Source organism: Gasterosteus aculeatus, chromosome 9, assembly GCF_964276395.1.
Source record: "Gasterosteus aculeatus chromosome 9, fGasAcu3.hap1.1, whole genome shotgun sequence".
Taxonomy (NCBI): Eukaryota; Metazoa; Chordata; class Actinopteri; order Perciformes; family Gasterosteidae; genus Gasterosteus; species Gasterosteus aculeatus.
Window position 1 is genome coordinate 8330839 of NC_135696.1, and position 21765 is coordinate 8352603.

At 47.0% G+C, this 21765-nt stretch overlaps 2 protein-coding genes across 3 annotated transcripts; both read right to left on the minus strand.

Moving 5' to 3' along the window:
• Positions 1–683: 683 nt before the first annotated feature.
• srla (sarcalumenin a) lies at positions 684–13173 on the minus strand. The gene is made up of 8 exons (XM_040187537.2): positions 13020–13173; positions 6907–8292; positions 5304–5396; positions 4543–4638; positions 3701–3817; positions 2751–2984; positions 2219–2568; positions 684–1973 (listed from the first exon to the last, which is right to left on the minus strand). Exons 1-8 carry the CDS (start codon positions 13102–13104, stop codon positions 1473–1475), a joined length of 2862 nt encoding a protein of 953 aa, XP_040043471.2. The 5' UTR covers positions 13105–13173; the 3' UTR covers positions 684–1472.
• A 428-nt stretch (positions 13174–13601) lies between these two features.
• Positions 13602–21038, minus strand: LOC120824995 (transcription factor AP-4). 2 transcript variants are annotated; one of them, XM_040186243.2, is made up of 7 exons: positions 20268–21038; positions 18210–18375; positions 18027–18125; positions 17642–17812; positions 16827–16973; positions 16541–16693; positions 13602–16411 (listed from the first exon to the last, which is right to left on the minus strand). In XM_040186243.2, the coding sequence occupies exons 1-7, from the start codon at positions 20354–20356 to the stop codon at positions 16274–16276; spliced, it is 963 nt and encodes a 320-aa protein (XP_040042177.2). In that variant the 5' UTR covers positions 20357–21038; the 3' UTR covers positions 13602–16273. The 2 variants fall into 2 exon arrangements, with proteins under 2 accessions (XP_040042177.2, XP_040042178.2); XM_040186244.2 differs by lacking the exon at positions 20268–21038 and adding an exon at positions 19163–20092.
• Positions 21039–21765: the final 727 nt, after the last annotated feature.

A 21765-nucleotide genomic window follows, 5' to 3' on the forward strand; every position in this document is an offset into this window, starting at 1 on the left:
AAGCGAACGCGGTGTGTGTGTTGGGGGGGACTGAGAATAAGTCTAAATAAGTTTATGGGTATCTGCTTGATATTAGTCCAAAGAACTACAAGCCACCACTGTACACACACACACACACACACACACACACACACACACACACACACACACACACACACACACACACACACACACAGCTATTTTATTACAACAGAGATTATAACAAGACGTAATGATGGCTAACTATCAGCAGAGACAAATATGAATCTGCATCCTCCTCCTGTTATCCTAATGGAGATTTTTTGTTTCTCCATTTTGTTTTCTCTTCTAACCTGCATCAACAATCCAGCCTATATGAAGAAACGCAGCTTCCTTTCTCCTCGCTCTCTGCTACGCAGTCAGTGCGACTGACACATAATTGCGGCGCCTCCTGGTGGCTTTCTTTGGTCCCTGCAGGGGATAATAACCCGCTATCCCATTGCAGCATTTGTTGTACTAATGTGTGCTCACCCAGCAGTTACACATGTATTCATGTTTCTCATTCATACAATGTGTGAACAAAGTCTGTGATTTTTTTCACTGCGCAGCAGCGTGTCGTGAGGATGAGAGCTCCTGCTTTGGGACCATCATTTCCAAATGCTCCCTTTGCTGTGTCAGTGGAGGGCTCCTAATCTGTAATGTCTTCATATCCATAAAAAGGAGACCAAGTGTGCAGTTTTTTAATTTAGTCGTTTACTCAAAAGGATGACAAGGAATAATGACATTACATTTTTAAAGGAAATGCACCCATGTTGAGGTAAGACAGTTCAGAGGGCTGACAAAGCATTAAATACAAGCGCAGATGAACGGAAAGCTACGATTAACTGATGTTGTTGCATTCAGTCAAATCAATCCTAGTGCAGCACCGACGTATTTTGAAATAAAATGTGCTTCCGTAATAATAGAGAGAGGACAATACAGTATCCAACAGTACATCACAGTACAGCGATCAAACGTGGTTGAGTCCATGCTCAATAGAACACTAAGAGAAAACCCTCCTTTCTACTTCGTTGTGTCACCGTTGAAAATAAGCTTCCAGACGCAATAACAACGGTTTACAGTAAAAACACAGCACAGCGGTTTGAATTTAACTGCACTACAAGCAGAAAACTTCAATTAATAAATAATGTACAAACTTGAACCGCGTGAGGAAACCAGAAAAGGTCAGTCTCAGATTTCATTTACATGAACGGTTACAAGGCTACGTAGCATAACGACGACTCGGATGTTTCTCTTGCAGACAATTCCTGCAGCTCGGAAAGGCGTCCGATGGAAAGTTGATTTCCAACTGTAGTAAAAACGAACACAGGTCTGCTTGGTACATCGTTGCACATGTTCCGACTCAGTCGCTCCGTACCCAGTTCTGAAAAACCTCAGCGATGAGGATCATTTCAGGAAGCCCTCTTGTTGCTGCCGCCATCTGCCTCCTCTGTTCCTCCTCCTCCTCCTCCGTCTCACTGACTCCTCCAGCGGTTCTTGGGTTTCTCCTGGCACCCGGGACCCTCGCAGGTGCCGGGGAGCGGCGGCGGAGGTGGCGGTGCGGCCTTCGCCGGCGCCGGCGCTTCCGCGGCCCTGCTGACGCTGCCGAGCAGGGCCGGGAGCTCGTGCGAGATGGCCCTCTCGATCTTCTCCAGTAGGCAGCCGCCGGTCCAGCTGCAGTGGGAGGAGAGCTGCTTGAAGCTGGAAACCGGGTTCACGCCAAAGAAGTCCTGGTAGGCCTCCTTGTTGGGCAGGTCGAACTTGCTCACGTTGGTTTTGGCCAGGATGGATTTGAAGATGTAGTACTTGTCCGGGTCGTCCACGATGTCTCGGAACACCTCGGAGGGGTCGCTGAACCAGCCCAGCTTGTCGTAGTAGGTCTGGAGGTAGCGGTCGACCAGCAGGGCGTGGATGCGCACGCGGATGCCATGCTGGCGGATGAACGCAATCTTGTTCTCCATTTGGTTCTCAATCACCTGCAGCGGAGGACAGAGTCCGAAATGAGAAGAGACGAACTGGTCACGAGGTGCAAAGTGTTTGGCAACCTTAGGCCACAATTTTCTTTATTTAGGATCAAACGCTTTTCTCAGGGACCTCACGGGTACAACGGACTCTTTAGAATCAGGGGAGGGAGCTGCCGTTTAAAGCAGAATCCTGATCCACTCATGTGCGTTCAAGCCTACTTTCCACAAAGACGAGAGAAGAAGAAGTGATATCATGCCTGGTTGAGGTCCTCCAGCAGAGAGGTCTCCTCCTTCATGAACAGCTCTCGGCTGGTGTCCGCGGCGTAGTCCTGAGGCCAGAAGGAGCTGACGTACACCCGAGGGGGCTCTGTGACGTTGATGAGGGGCGCCATGCTCCAGAACAGGGCCCCGTAGACCCTCATCAGGTTCTGGGTGGAAAGACTGTCGGCTTTGTTGAGGATGAGGCGAATCTGGGACTCGCGGCCCTTCATCTGCCTGAACAGCATCTCCAGCTCCCCGCCCACGTCCAGCTTGGTGGGGTCGAACACCTGGAAGATCAGATCCGCTCGATCGATGAACCACTGGCACACCTCGTTGTAGGGGTAACCTGAGGAAGAGCACAGACCACAATACTGTTTTTCATTTGTTTCTTTACATTTTTACGTTTTACGCATTTGTATTAACACATTGTTATGTCATCTAATGTTGGTTCGTTGTTGCAGATATTGTTGCGGTTCACTACTCTAATAGTAGTCTGTGGCTTTGGCATAGAAACGCGTTGTTAGTCACCTCTCTCCTGCTGCTTGCGGTTTTCAATGACGCCGGGCGTGTCGACGAAGGTGACCCTCTCCAGCAGCTTGTGGGGCATCTCGATGCCCACCAGCCGCTCCAGGAAGCCTTGGCCAAACTTCTCCAGGGGAGAGAAGGACCTGGAGCTGTCTGCTGCCATGACGATGCCCTCTATGGACCGAAACTTCTCACCGTTCATTATGACGGTGTACTCTGAGGTAGTGGGCTCCGCACCTGGGGGAAGGGTGAAGGGATGGTGATTTAACACCGTTGGCTCTGCTGGGTTGAAACTCATTGATTGGTTGTTGGTCAGTTCATTTCTGTCTGATACATTTTGTAAACATACAATAATACTTTAAAAGTCACTCTTATAAAAAATGAAATAAATAAATGCTTCATTTGGTTGCAATTTTGCCTCAACTAAACTTAGCAGTAATGATGATTTGGATATCAGATCACATATTCTTTCTCTTAGATACAACTTTTTTCATTTGACACCAACAAAAACACGCTCTTCTTCAATGAAATGTATTTATGGGCTTTGTTGCTGTCTTGTTTGGTGTGACCGGTAGCACACGGTGGCTAATGTTAGCTAACTTTAGATGAATGTTATTACTTCGGCAGCATCCCTTGGCTGACTCCACGCGTCTCCTGTGAGTTACTGTGTGTTGCTGCTTTAGCAGATAAACATTGTAAAATGAAAACACAAGCTACATCACTAGGAGACACGTTTACTGTTTCCTATGTTCTGCTTTCAGTCAGTTCCCCTGACAAGAATACCTATTAAGATATTGGAAATTGAAATTGTCGCCCATGTATGAGTTAAATTGAAATTAAAGTATTTTAGATATTAGAGTAAACAATAGTGAATATATTACATTCATATGATTATGAAGCTTCATCAGCTCTCTGGTCTACTGTCATTATAACAAGATAATATCCGTGTGAACCTGTGTAGAGTTCCTGTGAGGTGCCGTGAAGACCCAGCAGGTAGTTGATCATGGAGGACTTGCCGACACTCCATGGTCCCAGGAACAGAACCATGGGCTTGGAGGTGATCTCTCCATCTACACAGTTTTTGATGAAGAAAAGTAGACAAGGAAATGATTTGAGACAGAAACAAATAAAATAAATTTAGCGTTAGTTTATCTCAGAATACGGTTTTGCAGGAACATTCCCCTCACATTAAAACGTTTTGCAATTGGCCCTAATTGTCCTGTGTCATCTTGCTTTCAACATTCACACAAGCACACAGTAAATAACCAAATCAGATGGGCAGGCTGAAAGGAAATGTCCTGAACACATTTGTGATCCCTGACAGTCCTGTAGGAATCTTTCCATCCGGCTCCACAAGGGGTCCCAGAGTCACATGCCACAGTGTGAAGACCTCCTCCTGCTCCTCAGCATACATAATACTCCATGCCCTCAAGTGCAATGGAACAAAGTTGTAGGGAGCACAACATCCCCTTTAACTTTCAGCAGACAGAGTCCTTATTGTGCTTCCCTGTGCGCCTGGTTTAAATAATGTCAGTTCCTGGCTCTATTTCTTTTTAATCACGACTTTATTTGTGGTTCTCAAGTTTTGTGAGACCTGAGTTCATTAATTAAGGAGCTGTCAATGTTGTCTAAATTACCTTCTCGTTTTACATGAATGCTTCGGCCTCGTGGGCCTTCAAATCCTTGACAGCCACTGTGACCGTTGCCCATGCGAGCGGGCTACTGGTGTGGATGTGGCTCAGGAGGCAGAGTGCTGTTCCATCCACGGTTAATCTCAGACGGGAAGCTGGTTTACCTGTGACTTCATGCTGCCTGAGCTCGTTGTACTTGTAGGCCTGCTCCATTGGCTTGATGGCAGTGTGGTAGATGTTCAGCAGCTTCTTCATAGAAGCTAGAGAGAGAGAGAGAGAGAATGTTGGGTGTATTAATTGAGATGTAATGGCGAGAAGACATTTCGCACAAGATTGTTATTAATGCTCTTGCTACCACTGCTGATTACAACGGTTCCTTTGGCAGCGCATGACAAATTTCCCTTATAAAGTTTATTGAATCGAGCCGAGGTGAGTAGAAGACCGGCTCCGCTGCAGCACTTTGAAATGAACCAGTCTTCTTCAGGAGAACAGAGAGGCTTTCATGGCCGAGGACAGAGTTACACATTTGCTGTGATTAATCACCTGCCTCAAGACATGTCTGCACGCTCACACACATACACACATGGAAACAGTACACACACTCACACACAACAGCCCCGGGACCTCGACATCATGAAGCAATTTTCAGTCTCGTTTCTGCAGAAAATCCCCCCAAATTGTCTCAAACTTCCTTTCATTCTCATGCAAACACATCTGTTTTTCTTTTCCATTGACAATGTTGCTGTAAACAACCTTCCTTTCAATACAGAAGTACAGCCGTTTCCATGGCAAAGCTCTGAGGGACATTTAAAACGTGGGCAGCGTTTGTCAATGAGCATACTATCTGTGATCAGCGACATGTGGTTTTCCACCTGTGCATGTAGCAAATGTGTGTGAATGGCTTGTCTTTGACTCTGATGCTCACCTGAGAGCTCTGTTGAGGGTTCGGAAGTAGCCAATCGCAGCGTGTCCTCAATGTGGGAGCGGTCCCTCAGTGTCGGGCCTGGTGCCTGATGTTCTGATTGGAGGATTAGAGAGTTAAGGCAACCGTTAATTCACCTGTGAAGTAATGCTTAATCTGCAACTTTACCGTTTTCGGCAAAGTCTGTCAAATGAACCACGTCCTCTCATCCAAATAGTAAAAACCTATTTGACATGCCTGAAAATAAAAGTGTTCCCACATGTAAATGGTCTCCTGGGCTGTGATTGACAAGACCATGTGGGGGCGAGTACCGGCCCCACTGTTATATCACGCTGTTGTCCATCTATTCCTTTCCTCTGCTATTTTGGTTTGTTTATTTCAGTACCAGAGGTTGTTGCGAATTCCCCTTTAGCGATGCACTGCGTCACATCCAGTGGGCTCTGCATGCCTCAGACAGAAAGACAGAGACCTTTGCTGTCATTCACAACCCCTCTCAGATAAATGCCAAAGTAGTCATCATTTGCTTTTTAACTAAGCAAACCTTCCCCTTACATGTTCATATATGAACAACTTTTAAATAATTAACCATTGACAGGTTGTCTACAATCCCTCAGGCTGGTGTTTATACTCTGTTAGACGTTAATAATAAATAAATGTCAGTCTGGATGTCCGGTGGCTTATTTCTAAAGGGAACGTTTTTGAGTTGTCCTCAAGGTGCTTATCTGAAGACAAAGCAAGTTGTACTAGATGAGGAAAAACAGCAGCCGAAAAGGGTTTTCACAAGGTGGCAAGCCGGAACCTGTCCTCTTCAATGGACCTTTATTGCTCATGAAACATTTATGAAGGATTATCAACCATTGAAAAGCCATTAATTAGATATAAGAAGCAACTGATAGTGAGGCTTATTAGACCATTGTTAAAATCCTCAGACATCAGGTACAATGATGAAATGTCTCCAAATTCTTTTGAAATTCAGGAATTTGATGGATCTTTCAAAAAATTTATTTTTGTCACTATTCTTTACTGCGGTATCTTATCTCCCTGTGAGTTATTGCTTTACTTTTTTGTCTTACTTTTCTATCTCAAGATCACTCTTCATTGTTAAGTTTTTCTGCGTAATGATTTCTTAATATATCATCTCAGTATTTAGCTTTGTCATCCTAAACTCTCAGGATATAATTACAAAAACAAAAAAGATGGAACAGTAATCGTGTCAAAACTGTGTCGCAGGACTTTTAACCGGCTGTTGGAATCAGTTGCTGTGGATATCTGAAGTTCAAAGAGATCACACACAAGTGTAATGAAGTGATGGAGAGAGTAGTAGATGGGGATCTCCTTTAAGACCCTGTCATCATTCAGAGCACGTGTCAACAGCCAGGCATCAGATAAAAGCAGGTTTCCTTAACTACAGGAGGAGCGACTGATGGGCAGAGATTTACTGTCACAGGATCCCTGCAGTGCTCGTACCGACACAATGAAGAGGGTGGTGTCCATGAGGAGACATACGTCACCTTCTGATACGTCACCTTCTGATACGTCACCTTCTCATACAGCTTTTTGTTTAAAGGGGGAAGGAGAGTTGCACTTTGTAGATTTCATTTTGTACCTGTGTTGGTTTTTGACGGTGCAGGCTCTCCTGAAGACATCTCCTCCACCGTCACCTCCTCCACATCGACAGGGGCCTCCTCCACCGTCACCTCCTCCACACCAACATGGGCCTCCTCCACCGTCACCTCCTCCACACCAACGTGGGCCTCCTTCACAGTCACCTCCTCCACATCGACAGGGGCTTCCTCCACCGTCACCTCATCCACACCAACATGGGCCTCCTCCATCACCACCTCCTCCTCCACCACATCGACAGGGGCCTCCTCCACCGTCAGCTCATCCACACCAACATGGGCCTCCTCCATCACCACCTCCTCCTCCACCACATCGACAGGGGCTTCCTCCACCACCTCCTCCTCCACCACATTGACAGGTGCCTCCTCCACCGTCAGCTCCTCCACATCGACAGGGGCCTCCTCCACCACCATCTCCTCCTCCACCACATTGACAGGTGCCTCGTCCACCGTCAGCTCCTCCACATCGACAGGGGCCTCCTCCACCATCACCTCCTCGATATCGACAGGTGCCTCGTCCACCGCCACCTCCTCGACAGGAGCGTCCTTCACCACCACCTCCTCGACAACGACAGGTGCCTCGTCCACCGCCACCTCCTCGACAGGAGCCTCCTCCACCACCACCTCCTCGACAACGACAGGTGCCTCCTCCACCGCCATCTCCTGGACATCGTCAAGGGCCTCCTCCACCACCACCACCTCCTCCACCGTCAGCTCCTGGACATCGTCTTCAAGGGCTTCCTCCTCTACAGCCTTGTGAATGGGGATTTCCACATCAGCCTCCTCAGCGGTTGTCTCTGTATCGTCCTGTGTGTCTTCACCTTCTGGTTCCTCAGCTGCTTCTTCTTCTTTAGCATCTTCATTCACCTCTGCAACTTCTTCCTGAGGTTCATTCACGTCTTCTTCCTCATTGGATAATTCCTCCTCTGCTTCTGCCTCGCCTTGCTTTATTTTCTCCTCTTCAGACATCTCAACCTCCTCATATACTTCCTCCTCTTCCACACCTAGATCATCAGGCTTCTCCTCAGATGTCCCTTCCTCTTCTTCTAGGTCTTCCTGAGGTACAGGAAGAGCCTCTTTCTCTCCATCACCTGTCATTTCCTCAGTGGGAGCCTCCTCCTCCACAGAAGCTGCCTCCTCCTCTTCATGCTCCGAGGTCAAAGCAGAACCTGCCTCAGTATCCACAGCCGATGGAGGTTTGCAGGGCTGGCATATGGCCCTCTCTGGGGCTGGGGTGTCGTTGGAGGAGCTCTGGCTTGCGTGCTCCTCTGTTGCATCACATCCACAGGAGAAGGGATCTCCTTCAGGCTGCTGGAGCTGCAGACGCACCAGCGGATCCTCATCGTGGGCGGAGGGTCCGGTCAGAAGATCTAAGAGGAGGACATATGTGGTGAGAGCACAGAACTCTGGGCTGGTGTCGCTTTCCAAACAACATTGAATGCATGAGTCAAACATGATATTTGGTTAAAAAAAGTTTAATTCCTCCCTGACCAGAGTACTATTCATCACTAACTCTTCAATGGAAGGCGTTGGGAGATAAACTGACCAATCAGGCCGCACCATCTAGCCAGGCACGCAGACCTTTGTCTGTTGCATCGGTGTTGACCCGTGCTCAGTCACTGGTCAAGACGAGAGCAGATCAGATGTTCAACACCTCGCAGATTTAAGACTCACATTTCAGCTCCTTGTAGGGAGACACTAAAGAGGACTATTTGAAGCAGACACACGGTGGACAGTTGCATTACAGTTGTGTGGTGGACCTATGAGAATACGGCTGAGTTGACGGGGCGACTCGGAATAGAATAATGTATTTATTGTTGTCGCTTTAATTTATCACTGTCTTAATCCATAAAAATATATTACTTTTAAAGAATTTTGTTTCTTGCCCAGAAAACAACAAACGGTAAAGACATAAAACAAATGTATGATATATCGTTGGGACCAAGTTTCCTCAATAGAACAAGACAATTATCACCATCTGTCAGCATGGTGCAGTAGATTATAGTTGCTTTGGCTTTGAAACTTCACGGCTAAACCTGTGAACTCAACGTACATTGTACTGTTTCCAGCCAAAGTGTGCAACGCGACCTCTATTTCATCTTAACTGTCTTAAGTGCATGTATATAAAGCTATCATCGCGTTAGCTTATTCCTTAGCATTAGCCTCCTGATTGCTCATGATCCAGAAGCCTTATTATCATGTAACGGCGGTGACAGCTGGTCTTCATCCAGCACGCCGACCCCTTCATGTAACATGAACTGGACATACATCTAGCTGCCCCGTACCACATAGTGTACAACCACGCGTTCCTCAGCCTTAAACCTGCAATCACTCATCTTAGTCACTTCTAGGCAGCAGAAACAAGTTGGGAACACATCATTGAGTTCCAACAGCTTTTAAAATAAAGGCTGATTATCTACACATCCAGTGGTTACGGAGCAACTTTATCATTCATTTAGTGTCCAACATTATATGTCACTTTATGACAATTTACCTGACATTATATGTCACGTCTCTTTAGCTGTTAAATGGTATAAATTCACCAACTAGCTGCGAATTGTGTCCGTCTGCCTTTTGGCGCTGAGCTGGTGGTGTGATGTGGTTTCGTAGAGCTCTTTCGCTAACAAAAAGCAGCCTTTGAGGTGGAAAAATCACACCGGAAGCGGTGAGAGTCGATCAAAGCATTAAAAAAAACAGCCTGACAGCAAAACAATGAGCTGAAATCTACTGCAACGCTCTGCGAATCCGATGGGATCTCCAGATTTTGTGAATGATTCTCTGTAGGTTCATCACTTCCCTGTTACCCCCCATTTCATAGAGAATTGATCTCAATTAAACAAAATCCAATTTACACATAAGTACACTGAGAATACCTGTAATGTTGTTGTGTAACCAAAAGTTCAATCAACTAACCCTAACCGCTAACCAACGTCCTGAATCTTTAACGTCCCGGCACCCACACACAGTTTTTATTAATGACTTCACCAATAAGAAGGAAAACCAGGTGAGGCGTCCCGGCCCAACAGACGAATGAGGGATGTGTCACACCTCGTTCACTCCCAAAGCTTAGAGGTCTAATCAGCCAACAGGTGAAAATGCCCAATGTCCTGGATGGGCTTTAGCTGGGTGGGTTTTACTTAAATGGGAAAAACACATCAGAGGCGAGTCAACAAGAGACCGAAATAAAGTTGTTGTTTTTTTCAGCTTTTCTGTTCGTCACAGAAAAGGGCAGTAGCAATACCAACAAATCTCTTTTAATGGTAACCGTATCATCCTGTTACATCAAAGAAAAGCCTGAATAGAATAAGTAATGACTTTTCTTCATTTAGGCCCCCCAGCTTCAGGGTCCGGGTACTGTCATCCTAAACCATCTCACTAGTGACACAAGTTACACCTGTCCAATGACATTTCAAAATGACTGCTGTGGAAAGGTTCTAAGCCAACAGCTTGAATATTAATTCACTTCTATTATTAGGCTGATGCCATGACGTGTTGGGTTTTGCGGGATGCTACACCGCAATCTGAAGCTAAAAATAAGCTACTACTATGCTCACATGACATGACAAGGTTGGCTATCAGCTGCTTCATGTTTTAAATGTGGATGTGAAAGCACTAGTGTGAAGCCTCGAATCTGCGTCTGCCAAACTGGGATCAACCGCTTCTGAGTCCAGATGCATTTACATTTAAGGTTATTTGGCTTAATGTTCATCTTGCTATCCTAAATGACGCTGTCAGTGTACTCTTCCCGCATCATCCTCCATGACGGCTTTTTAAGAGGTTTTATTTCAGGGCCTGAATTACTAACCATCCATTTTATTCTCATAGTTTTACTTTAGTTTACGTCACCCTGTGTATCTGGAAGCTTTGTCTGTCACCTCCTGAAGGGTTTGGCAGCTTCGGTGACCACAGAACATGAAGCTGAACTTTCCCAAGCGTTCACACTGCGTGCAAACCGGTCACACAGTGTGAACAACAAGTGAAACCGATGGGCACCAGTGCTTGGATAATCAGAATTAAAGGTAAGGTCCCAAAATCACAATAATCCTATATATGAAAACAATATATAGTCCTGCACACACAACAGCTCTACGACGTTTAGGCTGTCTGAAGATAAATATAGTAGTCCTGCAGCATCACCACGTTTCCATCTTTCTCATCTCACCTGAGATAAACATCTGGCTTTAGCTGCTAAATGCTCCACTAAATTCACCAGCTAGTCTCAAACGGTCTGCTGATCCTATACAACATACAATTTTAAAGCCAAAATGTACTGAATGCTGTGTAATCATTTACATGCAGCTAACGTTGTCCTGAACTATTACTTAATCATCTCAAAGTCACAGTGTGCACATCCCAAATTCTGCACATTTTTCATCAACAGTGGATTGTAGACTGCAAAATTGTTTTTTACTGCTTCCCCCACTGCCAGAGTGTGTGTGTGGGGGCATTGTGTCTCTCTCGTGATTCCCCCGCCCAGCTGTTGCTGCACTAAAGCCTGGGGGCTCGTAGCGCACCGTCGCGGGGACAGAGGGGGACAGAGGGGGACAGGTGCCTGGGTGCTGGACGGTACATCTTTGAGACACAAATAGCAATGAGTCAGAGGGTGAAAAGAAGGCCGGATAATTCCACTTCTATTTCCAGTGAAGTGCGGCGCTCCACTTCTCCCTGTAATTGTGTTTGAGGCGAGCCAGCTAATCTCCTGCCCTGTTGCTCACCTTCCCTGCAACGGTGTCTCAGTAGCTGCTCAGAGAGCCAGAACAGTAACTGCACCGTGTTCATGCCCCCTGCTTACTGCAAGAGTGACTCCAACCAAGCCTCGACGAACGCTCCTTCAATATGCTTTAATTGGTCATCAGAGCTTCAGGCGAGAGTCGGCGGGAACATGAGGGAGCGTGTCAGCAGTGGCTTTGCACGCCGGGCTCGTCTTGAGTAAATCAGCATATATATTCGTACAATGGAGATTGAGCCCCACGCTCACACAAATCAAAAAGCATCATGTGCACGTTGGGGGAATCATTACTTTGATATATTTCCATTTCATTAATGTTTGAAAAGGTTCTTGTAACTTGAAACTGTTCAGCATTGGGGCATGTTGAACTTCTAGTGCGGCATGCCCTCTGGTTTGCTCGCTCGTGCCTCTTTTAGCCGGGACATCCCCTGGACACTCACGCCGCTGAATGGAATGACAGAGCAGACTGAGAGGAGGGGAGTGGGGGGGGGACCCTTTATTGAGACATTCGCTGCAGCACCGACTTCAGCTGTAGACGTGCAGGGTGTTTGTAAGATTGAACACCCGTGAGTCTTCTCGTGGACGTGAAGCGGTGCGTGCGTTGTTGAGCGTCCTGAGGGGGATGTGTATCAGTGACTCGCCCGCGGTATCCAGTGACTTTGTCGGACGGACTGCAGCACATTGCAGAGGTCGAAATGAACCAGGGGAAGGACGAGGACATGGGTGCCTCGTCTTTAGCTGTAAAATGTGTGGACAGGCCGAGTGTGCAGTGTGTACACGCAAACGTCACCTCAGGTTTTCTTAGCATAAAAAAATGTATTCATTCATTTGGACGTGTGTAAAGCTTGTAAAACATCAAGCATCTGTAAAAGGCCAAAATCCTCACAGCCGTCCCTGCAGAAAGGACACTGTCCATCGGCCGGTGGGACCTCAGCTCCGACCTTTTCATTTGTATAAACACAAGCTCCAGGGCAACACACAACACACGTTTCCGGCCCAATCGGCCGAGCAACGTGTGCTGTGATTAGTACAGATGTCAGGGAAGCTTTGGAACATATTTCAACACAGCTGGCAGGAAGATGATCAATCTTCAATGTCATTTTTCATTTAGTTCAACTCATCCAAACTCAATAAAACATACTTCCTCTAAAACTTTCCTTCCTTATTGAGCGCTAAAAGGATCCCCAGTCAACTCTCAGCCAGACGTACAACGCTCCGACACGTTCAGACACTGAGCGAGTTGTTCTGCCTTTCCATTCCACCCACACACACACACACACACACACTCTACACCTGGTTAAAGAAATCCAGAACGAATCACCGAGACCATTTTAAACACGCGGGACAAACTCACGCCCTCAGCCTTACCTGCGGCACACAGGGCCAGCAGACACAGCACGCCGCACACAGACAGCACAGCCTTCATTTCGGTCGGCAGGGGCCGTCCCCTCATCTCCCCCGCCGTTATATACGGCTCCGGCTGAAGGTCAGAGGGCACGCCGGTGGAGAAACTGCAGCCATGTCAGCCATTGTGTGTCCCAGCAGCTGCCCGGCCCCATCAGGAATGATTAGAGCAAAAAAAAAAAAAAAAACATGCTGATCGTGCTGTAGTTTCATCACCTGATGAGTAGAGTCTTAGGTTTTTATGACTATCTGTACATGCAGATTTCAATCCAGAAGTGGATTTATGGCGTTCTTTGGCCGCGTTCAAATACGGTGTTATATTTCAAACGCACACCGTTTGAAGCCATCTGTCTTTAGTGATTGTATCTAGTCTGAAAATGAGATTTAGAAAAGGCCCCGGTTGTTAACAGTGTTCATCAAAAAGTGAAGCCAAAGCTGCAGAGCAGCTTCTCTTTGCTGCTGCTGCGAGAGTCTCAGTGTCGCCTCCTGTTGGACAAAGAAGTGCACATCATGCAGCGTTTAGGTAAAGCAGAGGAAGCAGAAGGGTGTAATAAAAAAGGTACAAATTTTATTTTTTTTCGTCTTTACAAAGGCCTGTTTACCCAAGTTTTTTTTTTTTATAAACAAAAATATAACAGCTTCTCATCGATCTGGACTGATGGGAAAAATAAAAAAACAATATAATAAAAAACAGAAGATGGTCATCAAAAATGGTCAAACCAGAGACAGAAAGACAAATGAAGACAGAAAGACAGAAAAGCAGAACACAACAAGAAAACGTTGAGTGTTTACAAAAAAAAGAAATAGCAAAAAAAAAAAAGTAATTCTTCCTCATCATTGATTCAGGCAGTAAAGAACAGCAAGTGCTTTATATCAAATATCTCAAAGTCCACCAAAAGACAACAGTGCTGCAACACAACGTACAGGAACATTTGGGCGAAAGTGTTCAGCTGACCAATCACCTCCGCCTGAACTCAGCTGGTAGTTCACCACGTGTCAACAAAACGACAAACCCTTGAACCAAGTTACCCAAAGAACAGGTCGCAGTTTCTCACCGTGTTTCGCAAGAAATACTATTCTACCCAGATATAAAACTGAAGTTTAGCGAGTGGATGATGTCGGCACATCTCACCCAAGACAGTTTCACACGGAACGCATCAGTCGTGTGCTCATGGAAAAAAAAGAAACCTGCAAAAAAAAACAGTAAAAAAACAAAAGCCAGCTTTAGAGAAAAGAAAACAGCCATTAGTAACATGCATTTCAATTGGCAACAGAACATATAAAAGAGATCAAAAGACCGATACAAAATAAAAATAAAAAGGAATGTTTACAGCATCAAGTCAGCGTATCAAATTGAGCAGGACAGGAGGCCCCGAGCAGGGATTTCCAGTCAAAGTCCCGGGAAACATAAGCAACACAACATGAGGTGGACAGACGTGGAGCATTTTACAAAAAGAAAAAATAAAACATGGAGATTGGGGGAAGAGATCTTCTATTCAGTTCTTTCACATCTTGTGTCATCCGATGCACTGAAAGCGTACGTTGAGCTACTGTACAGGACAGCATGTTCCAACTAAAGCAGCTGATCCTCTCCTCAGGGAACTCCTTCTCATTTGGAGTTGGGTAGGACGTGGCCGGCTCACCATGCGACGTTACTTTGTCTTCCCGTGAGCAGGATACCACTAAATCTCCTCCTCCCTGCTCCCTACGCAATACCAAGCTGTGGAAATGACGCGTATCAGTTTGCAGGAAAATCAAAAAGGAAATCTAAAAAACAAAAAACCAACAAGACGAGAATAACTCTGACACGTGATAAACGTGATCAAGTGTGAAGTGTTGACAGAGAGCACCATGTGAGCAGAGACCACATACTGTGGGCGTGAAGTACACACTGCACGTAGGTGCATAGATCACGTCACGTACGAATGACACGAGTAGCGTACTGGAGATGGGATTGCATAAATACCATAAAACTAGTGCATAGTTACTGAAATCGAGTGGAGGGAAACCGGAAGCCTTCGTAGAAACAAAGAGCCTGGGAGCGCGTTTCAATCTGGTTCAGATTGAAAACACCAAACAAACGTTGCGGATTTTCGTATGCACGGACAACGTTCTATTCAGTCAAATTGTCTGACATTGATGGGAGAATTGAAATTTATTTGTTTTCCAGATATGAAAACATCTGGTTCCACTTTATAAAAACAGCCTTTCATAAGTGCGGTGTGACACAAACACCACCAGGAGAAAAGAAAGGACCATTTAAAATCAAATTCCTCTCAAGGCCTCCGGTTGTCTGTAAAATCCTGAAACGCCTCCAAATGTAAGTGTTTAATCATAATAAAACAAAATGTTAACCTTTCAACATTCAGTAACCCTGGCGGAAAAAACGTTTTAAAAAGAACACGAAGAACAAATAAACTGAAAGACGATTAATGTCAATTGTTCAACAGCTTATTTTATAAGGGCTTATTCAGGTATGAAAAACACAACCTTTTTTTTTTCTTCCTTCAAGTAAATCAGACATAATTTCATTTAACATCGTTCCTCAAATTTACTCTGTAATTTAATTTCACCCTAACTTCTTAATTTAGAAATGCCTTCCGTTGTAGTCTAAGTTGGGTTGTGTGGCCGCGGGCGGCAGAACGTCACCTCGCCGACCAGGAAACAAAGAAGAACAAAGCGATTAAGACTGGGGAGGAAATACCTGCGACTCCAGATCCCTTTTCTGATTCAAGAGCCGTTTGCTTGTGTTGTTACATTCAACTCTCCGCTGTACTGACGCCATCAATTTGTCGCGCAAATAATACTGTCAGCGCGCCAGTGAAGACAGTCAGCGCTGCGCAGCGTCACGCAGACGCACGAGAAGGACGGACTGACGCGCAGAGCTTTTTTTTTTTTTTTTTTTACACGAGGAGACCCGGGTTTTCAAGTAGCCGCGGAGCGGCCCAAACATTGAAAAACAGCCTTTAGAATCCCATGAGGGAAATCTCCTCTGAGCGCGGACCAGCCCAGGTTCTACAGTACGAGACTGACAAAGAGCTTAACCACTGGATTTAGTTTGTATAATGCCTCAGAAAGATTTTTTTTTCTTTTTTTTTAAGTATTCAAGCTCCTGGAGGGAATCTTACAGTGAGTAGGTATCTTAAGTGTTTGTGTGTGTATGCGAGTCCACGAGGAGGAAGGGAGGGGCGGTGTGGGGGAGGAGGGGGGGGGTCAGATCAGTTCAGCGAGCAGTCCTCTCCCTCTGTGTCGGTGTCTGTGTCCGAGCAGGCGGTGTTCTTCACGATGACGGCTCGTCTCTGCTCCTCCTCGGCGCTCGCTCTCCTCTTCCGAGTGCCTTCGATGTGCTGGATGGCCTGAGAGGGGGGCGGAGCAAAGACACGCCGAAGCAAACAGTCAGTCCACCGAGGGGGGATGGGGGAGGGGTGGGGGGGGAGAATGACTCTGCGGCGACATTTAGCCGCTGCCGGCTACGCGTCTCCTACCTGCACAATAGTGTCCAGGTTCTGTCTGGACGTGGACACGGTGCTGCTGGTGGCGGACGGGCTGGCGGCCGCGTGGTGGTGCGGGTGCTGGGTTAGTGCCGGGGCCGGTACGATGACCGTGGGGTGGTGGGTGGGGGCAGGAGACGGCAGCACCTGGAGGACGGAACAGAATGTGACCTCGCCCGAGACCGCGCGCCCGTTTGGGCCCAATTCCCAGAATGCCTCACTTCAGAAGCCTTCAACTCAAGCCACCGCCCACCCAGTCTAAAGTGCGAGCGTCTCTGACCTGGGGGCTGTGCGGTTGTCTGTCGGCAGCGTGGATCTGCTGCAGTCGCAGCAGCGTCTGACTTTGGAGGAGCGCCTGCTCCTCCTCCACCTGCTGAGTGATCACCTTCAGGCGGTCCGGCAGCAGCTGGTTGTTCCGAGATCGCACCTACACGCAGGACGCGCACATTTCAGTACAACTTCGGCGACTCAAAACACACTGAGGGCCTTTAAATAATCGGCAATCCCAATAATGACTCCTGCAGAATTAAAGAGCAATCAACGCTACTGTGAATTAATCAGATTAAACGATACAACTACAACACTGATGATACTTTGATAAACACTGAATTACTGCCCAGCTCCATTGAGCCTCTTTGTAAATATCTCAACCCTGCATCTCCAACGCTGTTTACTTTTGTCCTTCACCACCTGTTCAGTCCCCATTGTCTTTACCGGCTATTCAGGTAGAACCAGGATGTGAGCCTGTGAGGAACTAACTGGTCCTTCCGGCCCCACACAGTTCAGGTGACTGATAACTATTTCCCCGTCCCACATGTTGGCTGGTGCAACCGAATAGTCAATCGGGGTGTTATGATTTCAACGCCCTGATATCAACCTCTCTGATCCACCATGTGTTGGTAGACGTATTGCTCTAAAGCTTAAAGCAACAATTTGTTCTCGGATGCTTCCGTGAACGAAGAATTACAAAAAACGTCGGTGAATTGAAGTAAATTCAATTCCTCGTCTTCTTCATTCCCCGTGGAGACAGAATACAAGTCACCGTTGCGCCTCAATACTCTCGTGCTACTGAAGTGAACGATTTCACGGACTCACCTGTTCCTCCAGCTGCATACGAGCCGAGCGCTCCTTGTCCAGTTGCTGTCGGAGCTCCAGCAGCTCCCTCCTCACCTCCTCGACCTTCTCCTCCTCCAGCGTGTCCGGAGAGCCGATCCCTTCGTCCTTCTCCTCCACTCGCCTCCTCTTGGGCGACGAGCCGCTAAAGTCCTGCATCGACACAGAGGCCGCTTGAGGTTAAGCGCTGTGTTAAACATTAGACGTTACGTATTCCACCGACGTGGCCCCGGTCTCTGTGGTTTCCACTTCATGTCATAGAAACAGGTGAACACTGTTACCGCTCGATATAGATGAGGTATAAAATAAACATATATAAATAAAATGAGACAGATTTACTATGAAAAACAATGGCACAGGATTTTACCTGGAGAAAGCGCTTGAGGTGGTTGTTCTGTGCCAGCAGCTGCGTCTTTTCCTGCTCCAAGGCAAAGATGTAGTCTGATGTCTGCTGCAGGATGGCCGCCTGGCAGGGACGGAAAAAAGGGTGAGTATAAGTACGCTGCACGTTGTCCTGATCGGCACCGCCGCGTCTGCTCGTTTTCTGCACCTTGCTGAGTTTCTCTCCGTCTGCTTGGGGCAGGAGCGTTTTGAGCGACTGGAAACCAGCGTTGATGCTCTGCATGCGCCGGCGCTCGTTGCTGTTGGCGATCTCACGGCGGATTCGTCTCTCCTGGTCCTGGGCCGTCTCGGGGCTGAGGGGGATGTTGGCCAAGCTGAGGGACCACGGTCAACGGGAGAGAGATGAGAGGCCATGAGCTCCTCTCAGATGCACGTGATAAAATACAGCCAAAACAGAAAGGTGACCAATGGAAACATCTATTGCACAAGACTGCTGGTTATCGTTTGAAAATATGTATTGTAGATAAACCGCTAACAACACAAATCTGCTCTTATTTGTTAAAGTTAAAATAAATTGCAATGAGCGGATCTTTGACACAGACTCCTTGAACCTTTAATCTCTCCAAGGTTTCAGTCTCGACCTCACATTCCTCACTTTGGCCCACTGGTCTAGTTCTGTGGCTGAACTCGCTGACCCCTCACTCACAACCCACGCCACGAGTTTGGAGGTTATAGTGGCAAAGCCATCGCCGTCACGTTTACTCAGGGGAAGAAATGCGTGAACCGCTGTGGCTGAAGGCAATTATGGTGCCAAGATTTCTACAAAAGGAGGTCAGACAGTGAGCGCACACAGATCTAAATAGTCATTTCCTGTAGAAGAAGAGTGTGTAAGTGGTCTTTATTATTTAGAGCTATATTTAGTCAAGGTCGACTAAAAATGTCCATTTACGAAACAGTATTAAAAGGTCGCAAAAACACACCTCATTAAATTATCTTGTGTGTGAACATTTAAATTGTATAAATATAATACAAGTATGGTTTAATTCCTCAGTTTAGTCTTATTTTGAAAATCTCATAATATAAAATGTATACGGTTATTTAAAAACTGATATTTAGGGCGTAAATTGCTTATTGGAAGAAATTATTATCCCTAAATCGTACTAGAGTGCGGTGTCCCGGTGTCCATTGGGACACATGATGAGGACGTGCGGTCTTCTGTCGGTGTCCAATGCACGAACCGTGCGCTCGACCTCCGCGGTCCACCATCACATTTACCAAATGTGCGTCAGATATCCGACCAGACGCCGCGCGGAACAACAAACGCATGCCGCTGTTATTCACGAGCGAAGTCAGCTGTTGCGCGGCGAGGCTGCGGAGCCCCAACATGGCCGCCGGAGGGCGCGTCGGACCGTCTGGACGGCGGCACCAGTGAAATGTGACTCCTCCACCACCACCTCCTCCTGCAGGAGCAGCTGCTGGAGGCCCCCTGGCACCACGGAGAACAATGCTTTCTACCGTTCACGCTAAGCTAGCAGTTACTCCCTGGTCTGCTGCTACGGGTTGAAGATACCACCCCCCCCCCCCCCACACACACACACACACATACATACACACACACGAGACGACACGTTTCACTCCAACGCGTGGAGTCCGTGTGCACGCGGCTCGGGGAGAAAACCCGTGCGTTCTGGCAGCTAACTGGTTAGCCGTGCTAAGCTAACGCTAGCACGCGGCGCAGGCTGCTACGCACATAGCAAAGCCGACACCCGCCCCCCTTTCCCCAAAATTCACGTAGTCGCTGTAAATGCATCAACGGACACATTAGACGCAATTCGGGGGAAGTGGCCGCGGGGGGAGAGGACCGGGCGTCTGTAACGCGCAGTCCCGCGGCGGCGCGGCGGGCAGCACGTTAACTACCACGTGGTTGGCGAATCCACTGCAAGCAAACGGATCGATTCCACGGCGCCGATTTACATATTTCTGCGCGGAACGACCGCAAACGTGCCCCTTTGTGTTATTACACGTCACCGGGCCGCGCGGCGGGACGACACCAGTTAAACTGGCGTCTGTATCCTCGCCGCCAACCGCGGCATCTGGACACCGCGCTGCTGCTGCTGCTGCTGCTGCTGCCAACGTACCGCGGCGCGGCTAACAGCTAGCATGCTAACTGAAGTCAGGCTGCATCACCGTGCACACCGCGGCGACACGAGGGGGGATTTGTGCGAGCGCTTCAACCGTATCAGCGGACAAATAGCCAGCTACACACCTGCAGAGGCCCCCGATGACGTCCTTCTCCATCTTCTTGCAATGGTGTAAGGGCTGTATCTTGTCCGTCGGCATCACGTAGTAGTCCATGCTTTCAAAGCCACCTTCTGTAGTCCGTGTTTTCTGTTTTTTTTCTCCTTCCTCCACTGCTGTCCTTTTTTAAAACACAGCCTCGCGATGTGCGTCTGTAGCACGGGGCTCTCGCTGTAGTCCTCAGCGGCGCATATCCCAAAATACCGCTTCAAAACGTGACAATCTGCAGAACCGACTAAGAAAAATAAAAAAGTAAGTTCGAGCTGTGTTGCTTCCCACAGCTGATGGGGTTCCCTCCAATGTGTGTGTGTGTGTGTGTGTGTGTGTGTGTGTGTGGCTTCTTGCCTCCGCCTACTACGTGTCTGTACGTGTGTGTGTGTGAGCGTGTGTCTGTTGCCTCCGCCTACTACGTGCGCGTGTGTGTGCGTGCAGCTGATCTGTGCGAGGCGGGAAACAGCTGGTTGGAATCAGAGCCCATTTTTTTCCGCCGGAAAGCAGAACAAACGGAGCGGACAGATGTGTGGCTGCATCGCCGCGCATCTCTCCATCGACGTGGACGCAGAATGCGGCCGATGGCCGCGTAATAACACGCGGATCAGCGGAGGGAGAAACATGGACCCGCAACCAGCACGATGTCTGTTGGATAACGTACAAATGTAACTACGCTTACAGTAAATGTTCACACCACACGGAATTAAATCACTTTGTTTGGTTTAAAATCATAAATATTGTTAATTATTATTATTATTATAATTATTTTTTTTGTCATTTCTTGAGTTTCAGCTCTTCTTTTACGTATCAGTATAACTTAAATCCCTTTGTTGAGCCATTTTGAGGCAACACTTTAGACTGGTATTTTGAAATGTATATTTGTCACTCTAGAAAATAAAAGTTTTCAACTCAAACGTATGAAGTATTTTACACTTTACTTTGCAGGGAGACAATGGTGTAAAAGCTAATGCATACATAACGCATCCATTAATAAGAGCCCAACACAGTACAGCAGGTGGCAGTAATGCACCATAACTTATGTTTCCAATTATGGACTATATTACATTTACATGTTACGACCCTAAAGAGCTGTGAACATGTAGATCTGTGTGAGTAAAGTGGTTTTAAATACATGCATAATAACCTGAGGGTTGACTACACAGACACATTTGGGATGTATAATAGAAATGATGTAGAGAATAATTTCAGATATGCCAATAAGATCAAATCAGAATAAATCTTTGTGCTTAGCGTGCGGTTGTGTGAACCTGTTGTCTACGTCCTTACTCACTGCGCAGGTGAGGACTACAAATAATGTTCAGTCCTTTTCATTGTTGTGCACTGCACATTATCATATTGTACACAATTTACATTCTCAAGCTGCATTTCCAACTGGTCTTTATTAAATCAAATGTCACTTAAACGCAGAATGGTTCCTCTCCAAGCTGGCACCACACGCATGTACACAAACGCCA